Source organism: Amblyomma maculatum, chromosome 9 (assembly GCF_055883805.1).
Source record: "Amblyomma maculatum isolate TAMU_Amacu chromosome 9, ASM5588380v1, whole genome shotgun sequence".
In the NCBI taxonomy this organism is placed as follows: domain Eukaryota; kingdom Metazoa; phylum Arthropoda; class Arachnida; order Ixodida; family Ixodidae; genus Amblyomma; species Amblyomma maculatum.
In genome coordinates this window covers 35,418,557-35,432,045 of record NC_139352.1, presented here as the reverse complement: position 1 = coordinate 35,432,045, position 13,489 = coordinate 35,418,557, and the positions used below count along the sequence as shown (strand labels likewise).

The 13,489-nt window shown below is 45.6% G+C and overlaps 1 protein-coding gene across 1 annotated transcript; it reads left to right on the top strand.

Annotated features, from left to right (window-relative positions):
• Window positions 1-9,485: 9,485 nt before the first annotated feature.
• On the top strand, window positions 9,486-12,945 carry LOC146178830 (membrane metallo-endopeptidase-like 1). Its single transcript, XM_084580047.1, has 2 exons — window positions 9,486-9,572; window positions 10,855-12,945. Exons 1-2 carry the CDS (start codon window positions 9,486-9,488, stop codon window positions 12,943-12,945), a joined length of 2,178 nt encoding a protein of 725 aa, XP_084436173.1.
• The last annotated feature ends 544 nt before the right edge of the window (window positions 12,946-13,489 follow it).

The window sequence follows — 13,489 nt, the reverse complement described above, 5'->3', positions numbered from 1 at the left end:
GAGGATGCCCTCGAGGTCATTCTCCGCAAAATCATTAAGCGGGCCCTCGATATTCTGGTGAATACCTCAAACCAGCGCCTCATGGCGCTGGGAATGGTGAACACCTTCAGGGAATTGAGGGAAGCGCACCTCACAAATCAATATACGCGTTTGTCGCAGACGCAGTCGGGCCGCCGCCTTCTTGCCCGGCTCCACATCAAACATACGACACTTATGGAAGAACGGGCACGCATTCCAGCGCCGTGGAGATGCGCCCTCCGCGTACGCCCTCTTCCCGCCAAAAATGGCACGCGAAGACCATGATGGCAGACGCCTGGCGCGGGCGGAAGCCCTGGCACGCCATTATGGTTCTAAACCCGGCGTTTTTTATGTGGACGCCTCTGGCCCGCACCATGGGGGGTGGTAAACGGCCGCAGTCGTCCACGAGGCGAAAACAGTCAACGGTCTTAGCTTCAGGGCCCGCAACATAACTCATGCGGAGGAGGTCGCCATAGCATTGGCTGCTTCCCACTTTGACTCAAAATATATAATTTCCGACTCGCGAGGGGCCTGTCGGAATGTCGAACAGGGCTGGACCCCTTATCTAGCCTACCGAATACTTCAACATAGCTCCTACATTGGGGACCCCGCTACCCGATATATTATTTGGGCTCCTGCTCATCAGGGGCTGGCTGGAAACGAGGCTGCCGACGCCGCCGCCCGCGCGCTCTCTCTCCGGGAAGTTTCCTCCTCCTCCACCTCCGACCAGGACGCTGATCCTAATCCGGCTTATACATTCAAAGATATCGTAAATTACTACCAATCTAGCCACAGCCTTTAGCCCCGCCCATGTAAAGGCCTTTCAAAGGCGGATGAGCCGCTCTTACTCCGCCTCTATACCAACACATTGCTGTGCCCGGCAGCTCTAAAACACTTCGACCCTGCTTTCTCTGGCAGCTGCCCGCACTGTGGGGTGGTGTCTTCGGACATCTACCACATGATGTGGGCCTGCCCCTCAAATCCGGCTATCCCCCCTCACCCCAACCCAACCCGGGAGGACTGGGAGGCGACCCTGCTCGGCTGCTCCGACCTGAAGGCCCAACGGGCCTTAGTCGGGCGAGCCCGAGCGGCGGCAGACGCCACTGGGGTCCCGAACTAGGGACCTTCACCTAGTGTTTGTGAGGGTTGGCCCCTTCAGGGTCAGCTCACGCATAACCTCCTGTATTTTTCCTATATAAATGTTTTCTACCACCACCACTCGTGCGAACAGAAATGAAAATAGAGAAGAAAAAAGAATAGGAAGCGAAAGACGCGCACTGCAACAATCATTGTTCACCGCCGAAGCGGCGTTTGCAACGAGGGCTACAACAGATACAAATCCAATGGCAGGCTAGTCCCCCTCCCCGCAGTTACGCGGCGGTTATCTACCAGTCCAAGCCCCGTATGGGCCAGGAGCAGACACCCATCACCCTACCTAGCCCCGTAATCAATATAAGCTACGCTACAATATATGCGTTGAAAGTATAGCATACATTTCAATATTTAATCGCTATGAACTAATCCGTGGTATTTAACTATGTTAGTCCAGTGCAACTGTACGCAGCGTAAACTATCCCACGATATATGATTTCCAGCTATAACAATATTTTTCTTTATTCACAATTATCTAATGACAAGCAATTATTTTCAACTAAATTAAGCCTAGTGCAATTATGCTTGGCATAGGTGTTAGTACATATGACTTGATAATGTCACATAAGACCTAAATTTTATTACCAGGTAATTCAATATGTTCAATTAAGACTTGCAATTAATCCAGTACTATTATACTCGGCAGCGAAACAATGTAATACAAGCGTTGCTATGCCTTCACTCAAAGGTTTCACATTGAGGTTGAGCTGCGACGTTTGCACAGGGTAGAGCTAAAAACGCTCCACTACCTGGATAACGTATAGATTTTGAAACTCTAGGCGGTTCAAATCGATTCAGACTCGTCGTGTATGAGTAACCTGATGGTCCACAGTATTGAATCACAACTTAAAAATCATCTAAACACTTGAAACACACTGGCAAAGCCGGCGAAGAGCGCTCCCAAGCGCTTGGCAGGCCACCTCTTGCTACCCTCAAGATGGCCGCATAGAGAAAGAAAATATTCTTTCTCTATGATGGCCGTGCAAGCTTCACTCCAGCCCATTGACCTGTATAGGCAACTTCTACTCCAGCAGGTTTTTATAACCTGCTTGGTCATGGCCTCTGCCATTTTGTGTAGGTAGCGCACGTCGGCATTTTTGGAGCCGCGTTCAGAGAGTACCTAACTGGAAGAAAAAAATTGGCAGTGGCTTAGCTTTGTTAAGCCTGGTAATTGCGAAAGCAATAGCTATGGTACGCCTAGGTTCAGCTGGTGGTGTAGCTGGTTGTGATGCTTGTGGTTATGCTTATGGTTATGCAGTGATTCGCTCTGGCCACAGCATATGGTTCAACTATTGTTTATTGCGGAGTGCTACCCGGTTATTCTATGTATAACTAGTAGCGAGGCAAGGAGTGCCGTGGATGCAACGATATACTTGGTTGTAAGTGAGGTTAAGGCAGAATGTACAATTGCCGCTCCGGCACCGGCTGCAACGGCATTCTTTACGCCAGCAGAAATGAAAGCATCCCTGGGACTGACTGCGTTGGTTCCACCTACTGCTAGGCCACCTCCTATAGTATCCAACGTGGCATCCCTGGCGGTGGCTGCGGTAGGAGCGGGAGTTAGGCCGCGGTTGGTAGCTACCGCCTCGCGAGTTGACGGCGCGAGTTGGGGGCCCTGTTTTTGCGGCAGATGGGTTGACATCACTCCGGCTATAGCGCTCCCTCACGGAGGGAGCGGTATTTAGGCCGCGGTTGGTAGCTACCGCGTCGCAAGTTGAAGGCATGAGTTGTTGCCCCTGTTTTTGCGGCAGATGGGATGACGTCCCTCCGGCTGTAGAGTAGAGAAGCCTGGGAACTGCTACTGCGGAGCGAGTCCCCCGCCAACCAGCAGCAAGCTGTCCGCCTGGCGGCTGAAGCCGCGAAGAAACACTGTCACTTCGCCTGTCTTTAGTCGCGGAGGCCCCGGCCTCCGTCCCATAGGCCTGCGTGCCGGGGGCGGGGAGTAGGGGGCCTCTTACATCGGTGGAAAAATAAAGTTCATAACAACAACAACAGCGCTCCCTCACGGAGGGAGCGGGAGTTAGGCCGCGGTTGGTAGCTACCGCGTCGCAAGTTGAAGGCGTGAGTTGGTGCCCCTGTTTTTGCGGAAGATGGGATGACGTCACACCGGCTGTAGCGCTCCCTCACGGAGGGAGCGGGAGTTAGGCCGCGGTTGGTAGCTACCGCGTCGCAAGTTGAAGGCGTGAGTTGGTGCCGCTGTTTTTGCGGCAGATGGGATGACGTCACGCCGGCTGTAGCGCTCCCTCACGGAGGGAGCGGGAGTTAGGCCGCGTTTGGTAGCTACCGCCTCGCGAGTTGGGGCCGCTGTGTTTGCGCAGATGTGCTTGGCGGCGCTCCAAAGGTCACGCTAAAAGTCAATGGTAGCTACCGCATCGCTACGTGAAGTGCTGAAAAGTGAAAGTATTATTGCTGTCGCAATAAAAATCCAGACGGTTTAACTCAGATAGTCACTGAATATCGTGCAGCAGGAGAGCGTTTCGGCAAGATTGTGTTTGCTGTGCCTCAATAATAAACGCTATTTTTCTGTGTTAACAGGCGGCCATGCTTCCAGATCTCATATTTGAATGTGCTTCAGAGATACGGCCTTTTAAAGAAATGCTTTTATTAGCAATGACGTTGGGTAGAAACCACGCTTTATACGAAAGTCTGAGTGTTGCTGCTGCACACGCTATATTATGCGTCCCTTGTCGAACCAAACCAGCGTTCCTTTGAACGCATGAAAAGTTCACCAGCGTTCTACAATTGGTTTACCGGAAAGCAAAGGCGCAAAACCTGTCACACTTGTTTCTGTGGACACCTGAAATCCATCGGAAAGGTAGATCGAATCGGTTTCAGACTTAAGGTATTTGCAAGAATACAAGTATTAGTGCTTCGGCAATAAAAGGTTTTCAGCAACAGTCAAGTAATTTCGCCAGAAATGACCAGAATTGATGTACCTCATCGGGTCGTCCTAGGAATACTGTCCTGATTACAATTACTGCGCAAAGTTTGTATAGCAAAGTTGTGCAATGGCGCACCACTGGACGCGAGGGCAGTGAGAAAGTAATGCAGGACAGCTTTGCATCTACTTTTTATCCTTGAATGATTTCTAGGGACGGGAACTCTAACAGTTTAGCAATGAACGCAAACGAATATAGTTGTTTTTTTGTCATTTTTAGTAGCAATGCTAATTGGGCTACATTTTTCGGCCACTCGATTATGCATATATACTCCGTTTACTGCTTGAGTGGCTACTGCGAAGAGTTGTTGCACCTCTACAGGGGTTCCTTTATTAGCGATCCATTATCCACTTCGGGTCTATTTTACTCTGTTTTAGGTGGCTATTATCGGGTAATAAAGCGGCGGTCAAGCGTCCATAGCACTGAGCGCCTAGCGATCGGATTTAAGCATTGCTTGCATGGCTCTGCCACCAGTTTGCCAATTGAGCGCAGGGCGGGAGCTGATATCCTGATTGATTGATTGATTTATAGAAAGGGAAAGGCGCTGTAACTGTGTTACTTGTGTAGTTCAGTCTGTTTTACTTCCCTATGCAAATGCAAATAGCTTTAAAAGCCCTCACACAGTATGATATAAACCTTGGTAACACAGTGGCAGTTTTGTTTGCGAGCATTTCTGTGCTTATTATTGAAAAATACATGTGTCACAAGGCCCCAATAGGCTCTTGTTTATTGTCCAAAGAGCAAACGTCTATGTTAATAAAGTGTAAAGGCATTGAAAGTTTGATCTGCAGAAAAGCTTTTTGCGTACATGTACATATTAACAGGGTCAATGTTAACGAGGCATAGCTGTATACGTGAGCGTATTTCTTTTTTAGTTATCGTAATGACACAAAAAGCCAGGCTGTGCGTTTTTAAACTGTGGGCTCAAGAAGGACATTTCTCTCTGGAAAGTGTACAAGATAATTACAACACTGTGTTTCATGGAACAAAAATTTGTTCAGTGGAAAATGTCAGCTTAACCTGATCTTAAAACGTTTACACAACACATTAAAATGGGTCTTGTGGAGCTTGCAAAAACACTGCTAAAGGACAAGGACTGTAAAAAAAAATAAATGCCATTGTACTAGGTAGTAATTTTGGATCTCCTTGTTTCTTCATATTTTTGATGAACGTGATGAAGATGAACGTTAACCAACTAGCCCAGCTCACCACTATACTACATTTTATTTCTTCATGCAGTTTCCTGATTTATTTTTCCACAAGCTATCCCTACAGTGCACTCGGATTAAGCCCTTTTGAATTTACGCTAAGGGGCGACAAGACAAAGTACAGGAAGCAGTGTGTATGTGTACTTGTAATAAATACTGTAGTTACCCACCTCATATACATTGGCCTCAAAGTGCTGCTTATTCTTATCATGATTGCAAAAGCATGCACCCCATTCCAATACAAAGCTTCTGATATGAGACTACAGGACTATTTGTGCATTGCATATGACACACACGTCATTCATACTTACTCTACCTATGTAGTCTCAATGCATTACCAACGTGTATAATGAATGTATTGCATTGGCAGTTAAGGATGGCACTTCATTTAACATTGAGCCCCATTTATGTTGTGAAGTAGATTTCTAGAGATAGCTCATGAATCCCCGTAACAGCAGTGACAAATGCAACATACATTCTTCACATCACTAAAGAGGCATATTGAACAAAATTCTAAATAATGTCGATGAAGCTAATTTTTGAGGCCTCTCTAGAGTACAAGCAGATGCCGGAAGCAAAGGTTCTGTAGTAGATGAAAAGGCTGCAGAATTTCTGCTAGTTTGTTCAGGAGAAGATTACTGCATGTTGTATGTGATTCTAATGTGCAATATGACCAAACTGGGCATCTGTTTTCCTTGCATAGCAACCTTAAATCTACATCTCAAGAAAATATGACCTGGCATAGCCTGACACGGTCCATGACATGCAGAACATGCTAATATAATATGTGCCGAGTAATCAGCCGTTTGCATATTCCGGTGGTGGCAGCTCCAGGGTTTAGTTTAAGGGGAGCAAAAGGGCTTATTTTTAATCAAAAAAGAATAGCAACGATTTTCTTGTTTATTTTTTATTTCTCAAACAATACTATGCACTTTGTTGTTGAGTAAAGTAAACAAAGTAGATGTTTTAACTTGACTCATACTTTGGATACAACTGTTCTGTGAGCAATATTTATATATAATCATATTTATATTTAGTTTACAATATTATAGCTTGAATAGTAGTGTTCTGCTTCCAACGTCTTTATATCTTGATTTGAAAAATGACCAAACGAAAATTCTACTTGCTAGAAGGATTCTGGGGGGGGGGGGGGGGGAGGGGCAGCTCATTCAGCTTTCATAATACAGTTAAGACCACAGCTGCATCATGACCGTTTCACTTGAAGCTGACCTCAAGAGGAAAACTTACTTGTGACTTCTTTATTTATTGGCCCCAGGAGCAAAGCATCCGTTATAAAGTTGTAGGTAGTGTTGAAAAACAGGTATCCGCAATGTTTTGCATCACAGTATGATATTTGTAGCTTTATTCACTGGCTTCCCAATCGGGCTACCATGTGACTAGCTGCTCACACATATCTCTCACCCACAACGTGTAAAGCCACACCTTGGGGAGCACTTCAGACAAAAGCCGATTTTGTTCTCTGAGCCACGTTTTGGAACATTGAAGTGGAACTGCTGTCATGCTGACACTTTCTTATTGGGCTTGTTGCTGTTTAAGATCATGAAAAACAATTGTACAAAATAGAAGGCACCTTGGAGCAAACATTTCTGTCAGCTATTTCGGAAGACAGTTTACTACTTCCTTATTGATGTAATTGTTCTTGAAGCCAATAATTTAAATGTTAATTATATAGCCTTAATTATTATGAAGTTCAATAATGAAACATCAGCCTAGGCCAGGCAACTCTGAGCAGCCTGCAGCTGGACTAATTCACTGGGCTAGGGCACGTCGATTTTTTGGAAGCTAGGACACCTGGTATATAATGCACTCCTTGGTCTCTTTCTTTCTTTTTTACTTGTTTTAATGGCACAGCCACCTTCTGTTTTAAGCCCATCACACAGTATGCTAGGATTTGATTTCGGAGACTCTAGAATTAAAGAATAAGTTTTATTGCACAAGCATTTCTCAAATGAAAATAAAATAAATTGCATTCACCTGACATCAATGCTTTCATAAAACAGCAGCACAAAGAGCTCTGTGGAATAAATGTGTAGTAACAACATGACAATCTGCAGCTAATGTAAATACCTTAGGTGCCATCCTGGGCAATAATTACACTGGCTCTATTCTCACATAGCAATAGCTATACATGTTTCATGCCGAAATGCTCATGCTTTAGAGCTTGTATGTTACAGCCCTGAACTGCATCCAATAAATCCATCAGTTGTGAGTGAGTCAGCTCATTTAGCTTCCACCATATCAGTTAAGACCACAGCTGCATCACGACCATTTAACTTGAAGCTGACCCCAAGAGGAAAGCTTACCCGTCTTTATGCCAGCAAACCATGCATGCAAGTATCCCGGCTAAATTTAATCAAACTTTAAAATAGGTTGAGTGGTCTAGGCTAGTGAAACCAAACGAAAACTATTCAGAGTTGATTGTCTGTCCAGTGGCTTTCCATTTGCCATGGTTTTTCTGCAGTTAGTAAAAAATAATTAGTGACTTCTTTATTTATTGGCTACAGGATCAAAGCATCAGTTCTAAAGTTCTAGATAGTGTTGAAAAACAGCTACCCGCAATGTTTGCATCAAGGTATGATTTTTGTAGCTTTATTCACTGGCTTCCAAATCAAGCGACCATATGACTAGCTGCTCATGCATATCTCTCACCTACATTATGTAAAGCCACACCATGGGGAGCATTTCAGACAAAAGCCGATTTTGATCTCTGAGCCACATTTTGGGACATTGAAGTGGAATTGCTGTCATGCAGACGCTTCCTTTATTGGGCTTGTTGCTGTTTCAGATCATGAAAAACAATTGTGCAAAATAGAAGGCACCTTGGAGCAAACATTTCTGTCAGCTATTTTGGAAGACAGTTTACTACTTCCTTATTGGTGTTAATTGTTTTTGAAGCCAAGAATTTAAATGCTAACTATGTAGTCTTAATTATTTTGAGGCTCAAGAATGAAATCCAAACTAGGTCCGTTAACTCTCAACAGTCCGCATTTGAATTAATTCACTCGGCTTGGGCACATCGACGTTTTGAAAGCTAGGACACCTGGTATATAACACACTCTTTTTTAGTTGTTTTATTGTCACAGCCTCCTTTTGTTTTAGCACATCACACAGTCTGCTAGGATTTGATTTCGGAAACTGTAGGATTAAGAGAATATTTTATTGCACAACCATTTCTCAACTGGAAAATAAATTGCATTCACTAGACATCAATGCTTTCATAAAGCAGCAGCATAAAGAGAGCCCTGTGAAACAAACATACAGTACCAACAGGGCAAACTACAGCTAATGTAAATACCTTAATTGCCATCCTGGGCTCTATTCCCACATATCAATAGCTACACATGTTTAATGCCGAAATGCTCATGCTTTAGCTTGCATGTTAAAGCTCTGAACTGCATCCAAGAAATCAATCAGTTGAGTGAGCTATTTTTCTCTTCTGGTAATGCCGTTTAGTCTCCATTTCTTTTTAACACATCTGTCCCATATTTCATTTTAATTTTTCCTTTAAGCGGATGTGGTGGAAGTCGAAAGAGAGCTTGCATTTGTTCTCACTTGAGGCTATTCATTGTTAGATACTATTCAATAATTGGTATCTTTCCCGGGTTACGCTGGTTCAAGCTTCACTACGTTTCTGTTTGTAGCCATTTTTTGTATGCCGGAACATTGATATCATTCCTTTTTGAATGTTTCTTTCAGCATTCGTGATCCTAACGACTGATGAATGTCGCCATTGCAGATTCTCGTCTTTTATCCTCACTGCACACATTTACCTTGGGATCAACGGGACCGGTGCGTGCTACATTTGCACCTGTAACTCTTTATTGCGCTTACTTGGGCCCACAAAACAATGTAGCAAAACGGCTTCGTCGATAGCAGCAATCCTGCTCATCGGTCTAAGAAATATGAATGAACGTTCATTCCGCAGTGCTCAATTTAAATTCGGCGTAGAAACATCTACATAAATCAGCGAAGACATGCTAGGAAAGTAAAAAAAAGTGGACAGACGATTGCGGCGGCACCTACGAACCGTGCGAGCAAAGGCCAATGCAAATTTACTGTAGTTGCCATGTAAGCACTGAAGAACTCTACTGAAGCGCTGCTCACCTGGCAGCTGACAAGAGCCAATGAGCACAGCAAAAACTACGCCATGGTGATCCCGACACAAGCACTGCGCCGAGGTGCCAAAATCAGTAGCACCCCGCAGCACGGGGTGCGCGCCAGCTTTGAATGTCATGTGAGGGAGCATGTTACTGGACAAAAGGCGATGCCTGTGCGCGCCAATCGGGACGCTGGAACCGTTTTCCCGACTGCCGGTCAGCAGTCGGAAAAACGATCGTACAACACCCATTCCGCATCGCGTTGTTAAGCGGACAGAAAACCGGCGGACCGCACGCTTGCGGAACCGGTCGAAAAGCGTCCGTACAGCGGCCTTTATTCTCAGCCGTGCAATGGTCCTATGAGCCCACGCGTTACATCCCGCAACCTTCCGATAACTTAAGTGCTCTCTTCATTTCTCCGACCACAAAGCTTACTTCATGAGAGTCAAAAACTGTTTACGGAGTGCTTCTTGAAGGGATATGAGTGAAAAATAAAATAGTTGTCTGTAATTGTACATACATGTCTGGCTTGAAATCTTTGCCTCAATCTATCGAAAACGGTGAAACATGTTATAGGCGGCGCTCAAATTTCGCATTAGAAGGTGACATAACCGCGAGCAAATTTTTTTTTTATACTTACATAAATCTCAGGTGACCACTGCGACATAAATAGCTTCTTTTCGCCACAGGTTATCTCGTATATTTTCGCCTCGAAGAATATCATCCACTTGTAGTGCGGGTATTGAGTCTTTCCACTATTTTCTCGACAACAGTGTTCGTATCTCGCACGAAAGGCTGCCAAAGGAGAAATATTTTCTCTTGTGCTCGAAATTCAGAGGTCACTCGTCTTCGCCCAATTCAAATAATTGCAACATGAACAGTTTACAGTGACACAAACGCACACCAGTGGTGTTGATCATTTGATATTTTATTATTCATCAGTTTTCGATTACGATTTACTTAATACTTCGAACAGCACAGTAACGGAAAAGATTCTGCTGACCGCGGAACTTGTTAGCAGCTGAGCAGCAGCCGATAAAAATGAAACAATCAGGGAGGGGAAGGAAGGAAAGGATAGACAGTACAGAGGTAGGTTATATGTAATGCTGCGTATATAATATAAATCACTAAATATGGAGCATCGCTCGTATCAGCTTAGAACCTTAGACGCTTTGAGACAATTTAAGATGGTTTGTGTGAGAAAGACTGCGTAGTGCGGGCCCTTACGGCGTAGAATGCCCTGGAATCCCCTCTGCAATCACCGCGTCCGCACATACCAGAAAGATGTGAGGCTGCGCGCTTTGGGTCGAAGCTACTTTTTCCTTGTCACGAAAACGCTCTCTAGTGGCACCTTGGATTTTTTGTAATGACACCGCTCAACTATTATGTTCCACTTCTAACCTGCTTCTGTTGTTTCAGCTCCATGGCCAGGACATCACAAGGGAACTACCCGCGGGGACCTACGTGCGTGATGGGGCGGCGGACAGGAGCAGACTCTATCTGCTCCTTGGTATTGCGGGCGCGGTCCTGGTGACGCTGGCCATTTGCCTCCTAGTCTACCAGCTTTTGAGCTCGAGGTTAGAAAGACCGCCCGTGCGCTGCACTTCGGAAAGCTGTGTCGCCCACTCGAGGAGACTGCAGGCGACGCTGAATACCAGCGTGGACCCATGCCAGGACTTCTACTCGTTCGTGTGCGACGGCTGGCAGAGAGAGTTCCCCCACCTCTCTGTACTCGACAAAATAAACGAGGACGCGATCAAGAGCAACATCAAAGAGGTGGGCCATGATCTGTGGTACGTCGGAAAACCTAGCCGGCTTTATTATAAATGCACCACACCAGAACGGGACGAAGTTGCTGAAAACGTGAGGTATTTAAAGGAGTTTAAAGAATTTATCTCTCTCCATTGGCCCGAATCAGAACCACAAGAGGAAGACTTCATTGGGCACCCGCTACACTTGATGGTCTACATGGCCATCAATTATGACATTAATTTTCTCTTCAGCTTGGGCATACACTACAGCAATGTGAGTGACAACGCTATTATCTTTCGAAAACGTCGCCACGACCTTGTATGGGGAGATCGTATCGAGAGGCCCCTCAGTGAGATTGAGTATGCGAGAATCGTCAGGGAGCATCTAAGCGCCTTTGACGTGACATCAATTAGGATCACCACCGCACAGCTCCAGGCGCTGGAAAGGGCATTCCTGGTAGGCAGCCGTCCGACTGTGCATAGCGAACAGTCGTGGTTCGTCGTTGAAGCGCTGGAGAGTAAGACACCATCGATTAAAAAGGGAACCTGGTTTTCCGCCCTGCACAATAACATTGATAATTTCGACATCACCATAACAGAGGACACTTGGGTAGTCTTCGAGCATTCCACAATCCTGAATAGCATCGAAAGGCTCTTCGACACTTACGGCGCTTCTGACATCAAGATTGGCATCTCCTGGATGTTCATCCAGTCGCACCTGTGGGCCGTGACGGGTAAACCAGAGCTCATATTTCGCGATAACATCGAAGAAAAGAAGCAGCGTGCCTGCCTCGAGTTCGTCAACTCTCGATTCGGGCTGCTAAGTTCCGCCCATTTTGTGACGACGCGCTTTCCGACGCCGGAGACACGGCAAGAACTCGCGAACTTCATTAAAAGTGTGAAAAATGCGTTCAAGTCACTGGCAAAAAACACTTCTTGGATAGACAGCCGGAGTAGGGAGACGACGGAGCGCAAGATAGACTCCATGGATATCAGCATCTTGCCTGCAGAGCCTTTCTTTTCGCCTCTGCAGCGTGATTCTTTTTACGCTCCTTTTAGCAACGTACAGGCAAACGGCTTCGTGTACAATTGGCTCATCAACTGTTCCCTGCAGTACCAAACTTTGCAAAGACATAAACACTTCAAAGATATTTACAGCAAGAGGAGGAGTTTCCACCACACACCGTATTCGTATACGTACCTGGTTAACGAAATCAGTGCTCCGATTGCTGCGATCGATCCGCCACTCTTGTATTCGAATGGTCCGTTCGCCGTGAACTATGGATCGGCGGGATCTCTTATTGCCAGGGAGATAGCCAAGAGTTTAGACTCACAAGGTACGCTTATCGACGACCGAGGTGAGAACGTTATCTGGTGGGGCAAGTCGCACTCCGCCGAGTATGGCCGCCGCATCAACTGCGACCTAGGCGAGACGGGGCAACCTCGCATGAATCTTTTCCCATCAATACCGGCGCTCGAGGCATCCTTTTTCGCGTACAAGACGGCGGTTGCTGAAGAAGCGGCCATGAAAGGATACTTTAGAGCGCTCTATCTGGCAGGCCTCGAGCACTACACGGAAGAGCAAGTTTTTTTCATGACCTACTGCTACGCACTGTGCTCCAGAAAAGACACCTCGTCAGCTGTGCATCATTGTAACGTGCCTCTGAGGCACAGCCCCCATTTTGCCGAGGCATTTAGGTGCCCACTAGGGTCGCCCATGAATGCGAACGAAAAGTGCACCTTCTTCGCTTCACGCTGATTGCTCCCAGATAACGCCCACAAAAAGAGTATTAAATACCTCAGCAATAGGACATATTTCACTATCCCTAGCATCCACTTTTTGCATGCCCCAAACCTTTGGGAATATATATATATACATAAATCGTGCGTTGTATGCTTTAGTTACGGGAATCTGTTCGTTAATTATGTTATGTAAAGGCTCTGTAAACGCTTCAAGTTCTTTACAGTTTGCTTAGAGCGCATGTGTTTTTACTGTTGTAATTTGTTTTTTCACCTCTCACCTTTGTTCTTAATCTGTAGTCTTCTTTGGACAGCCAATAGATAGGGAGTGCTGGCTGACATTATGAACAACAAATGCGTATCTGGTCAACAGTTAGGATCAATATCAATTGCCATTTTTGTGCGAATTCAGTATAATAGAGTGCGCACACTTCTAGCACTGAGTACAACTGTGTTCAAACCAGTGTTCGAAACATTGTTTTTGGCTATTAACCTTTTACGCACTAATGTTAGGCTTTTGAAGAAATGAAGTCTTACAATTCTAGACGAGAGACCTTTATTCA

Coding starts and splice junctions, on each gene's coding strand:
- LOC146178830 (XM_084580047.1), top strand. CDS start 9,486: ATGGTGATCCCGACACAAGCACTGCGCCGAGGTGCCAAAATCAGTAGC. Junction 9,573..10,854: donor GCGCCAGCTTTGAATGTCAT/GTGAGGGAGCAT, acceptor CTGTTGTTTCAG/CTCCATGGCCAGGACATCAC.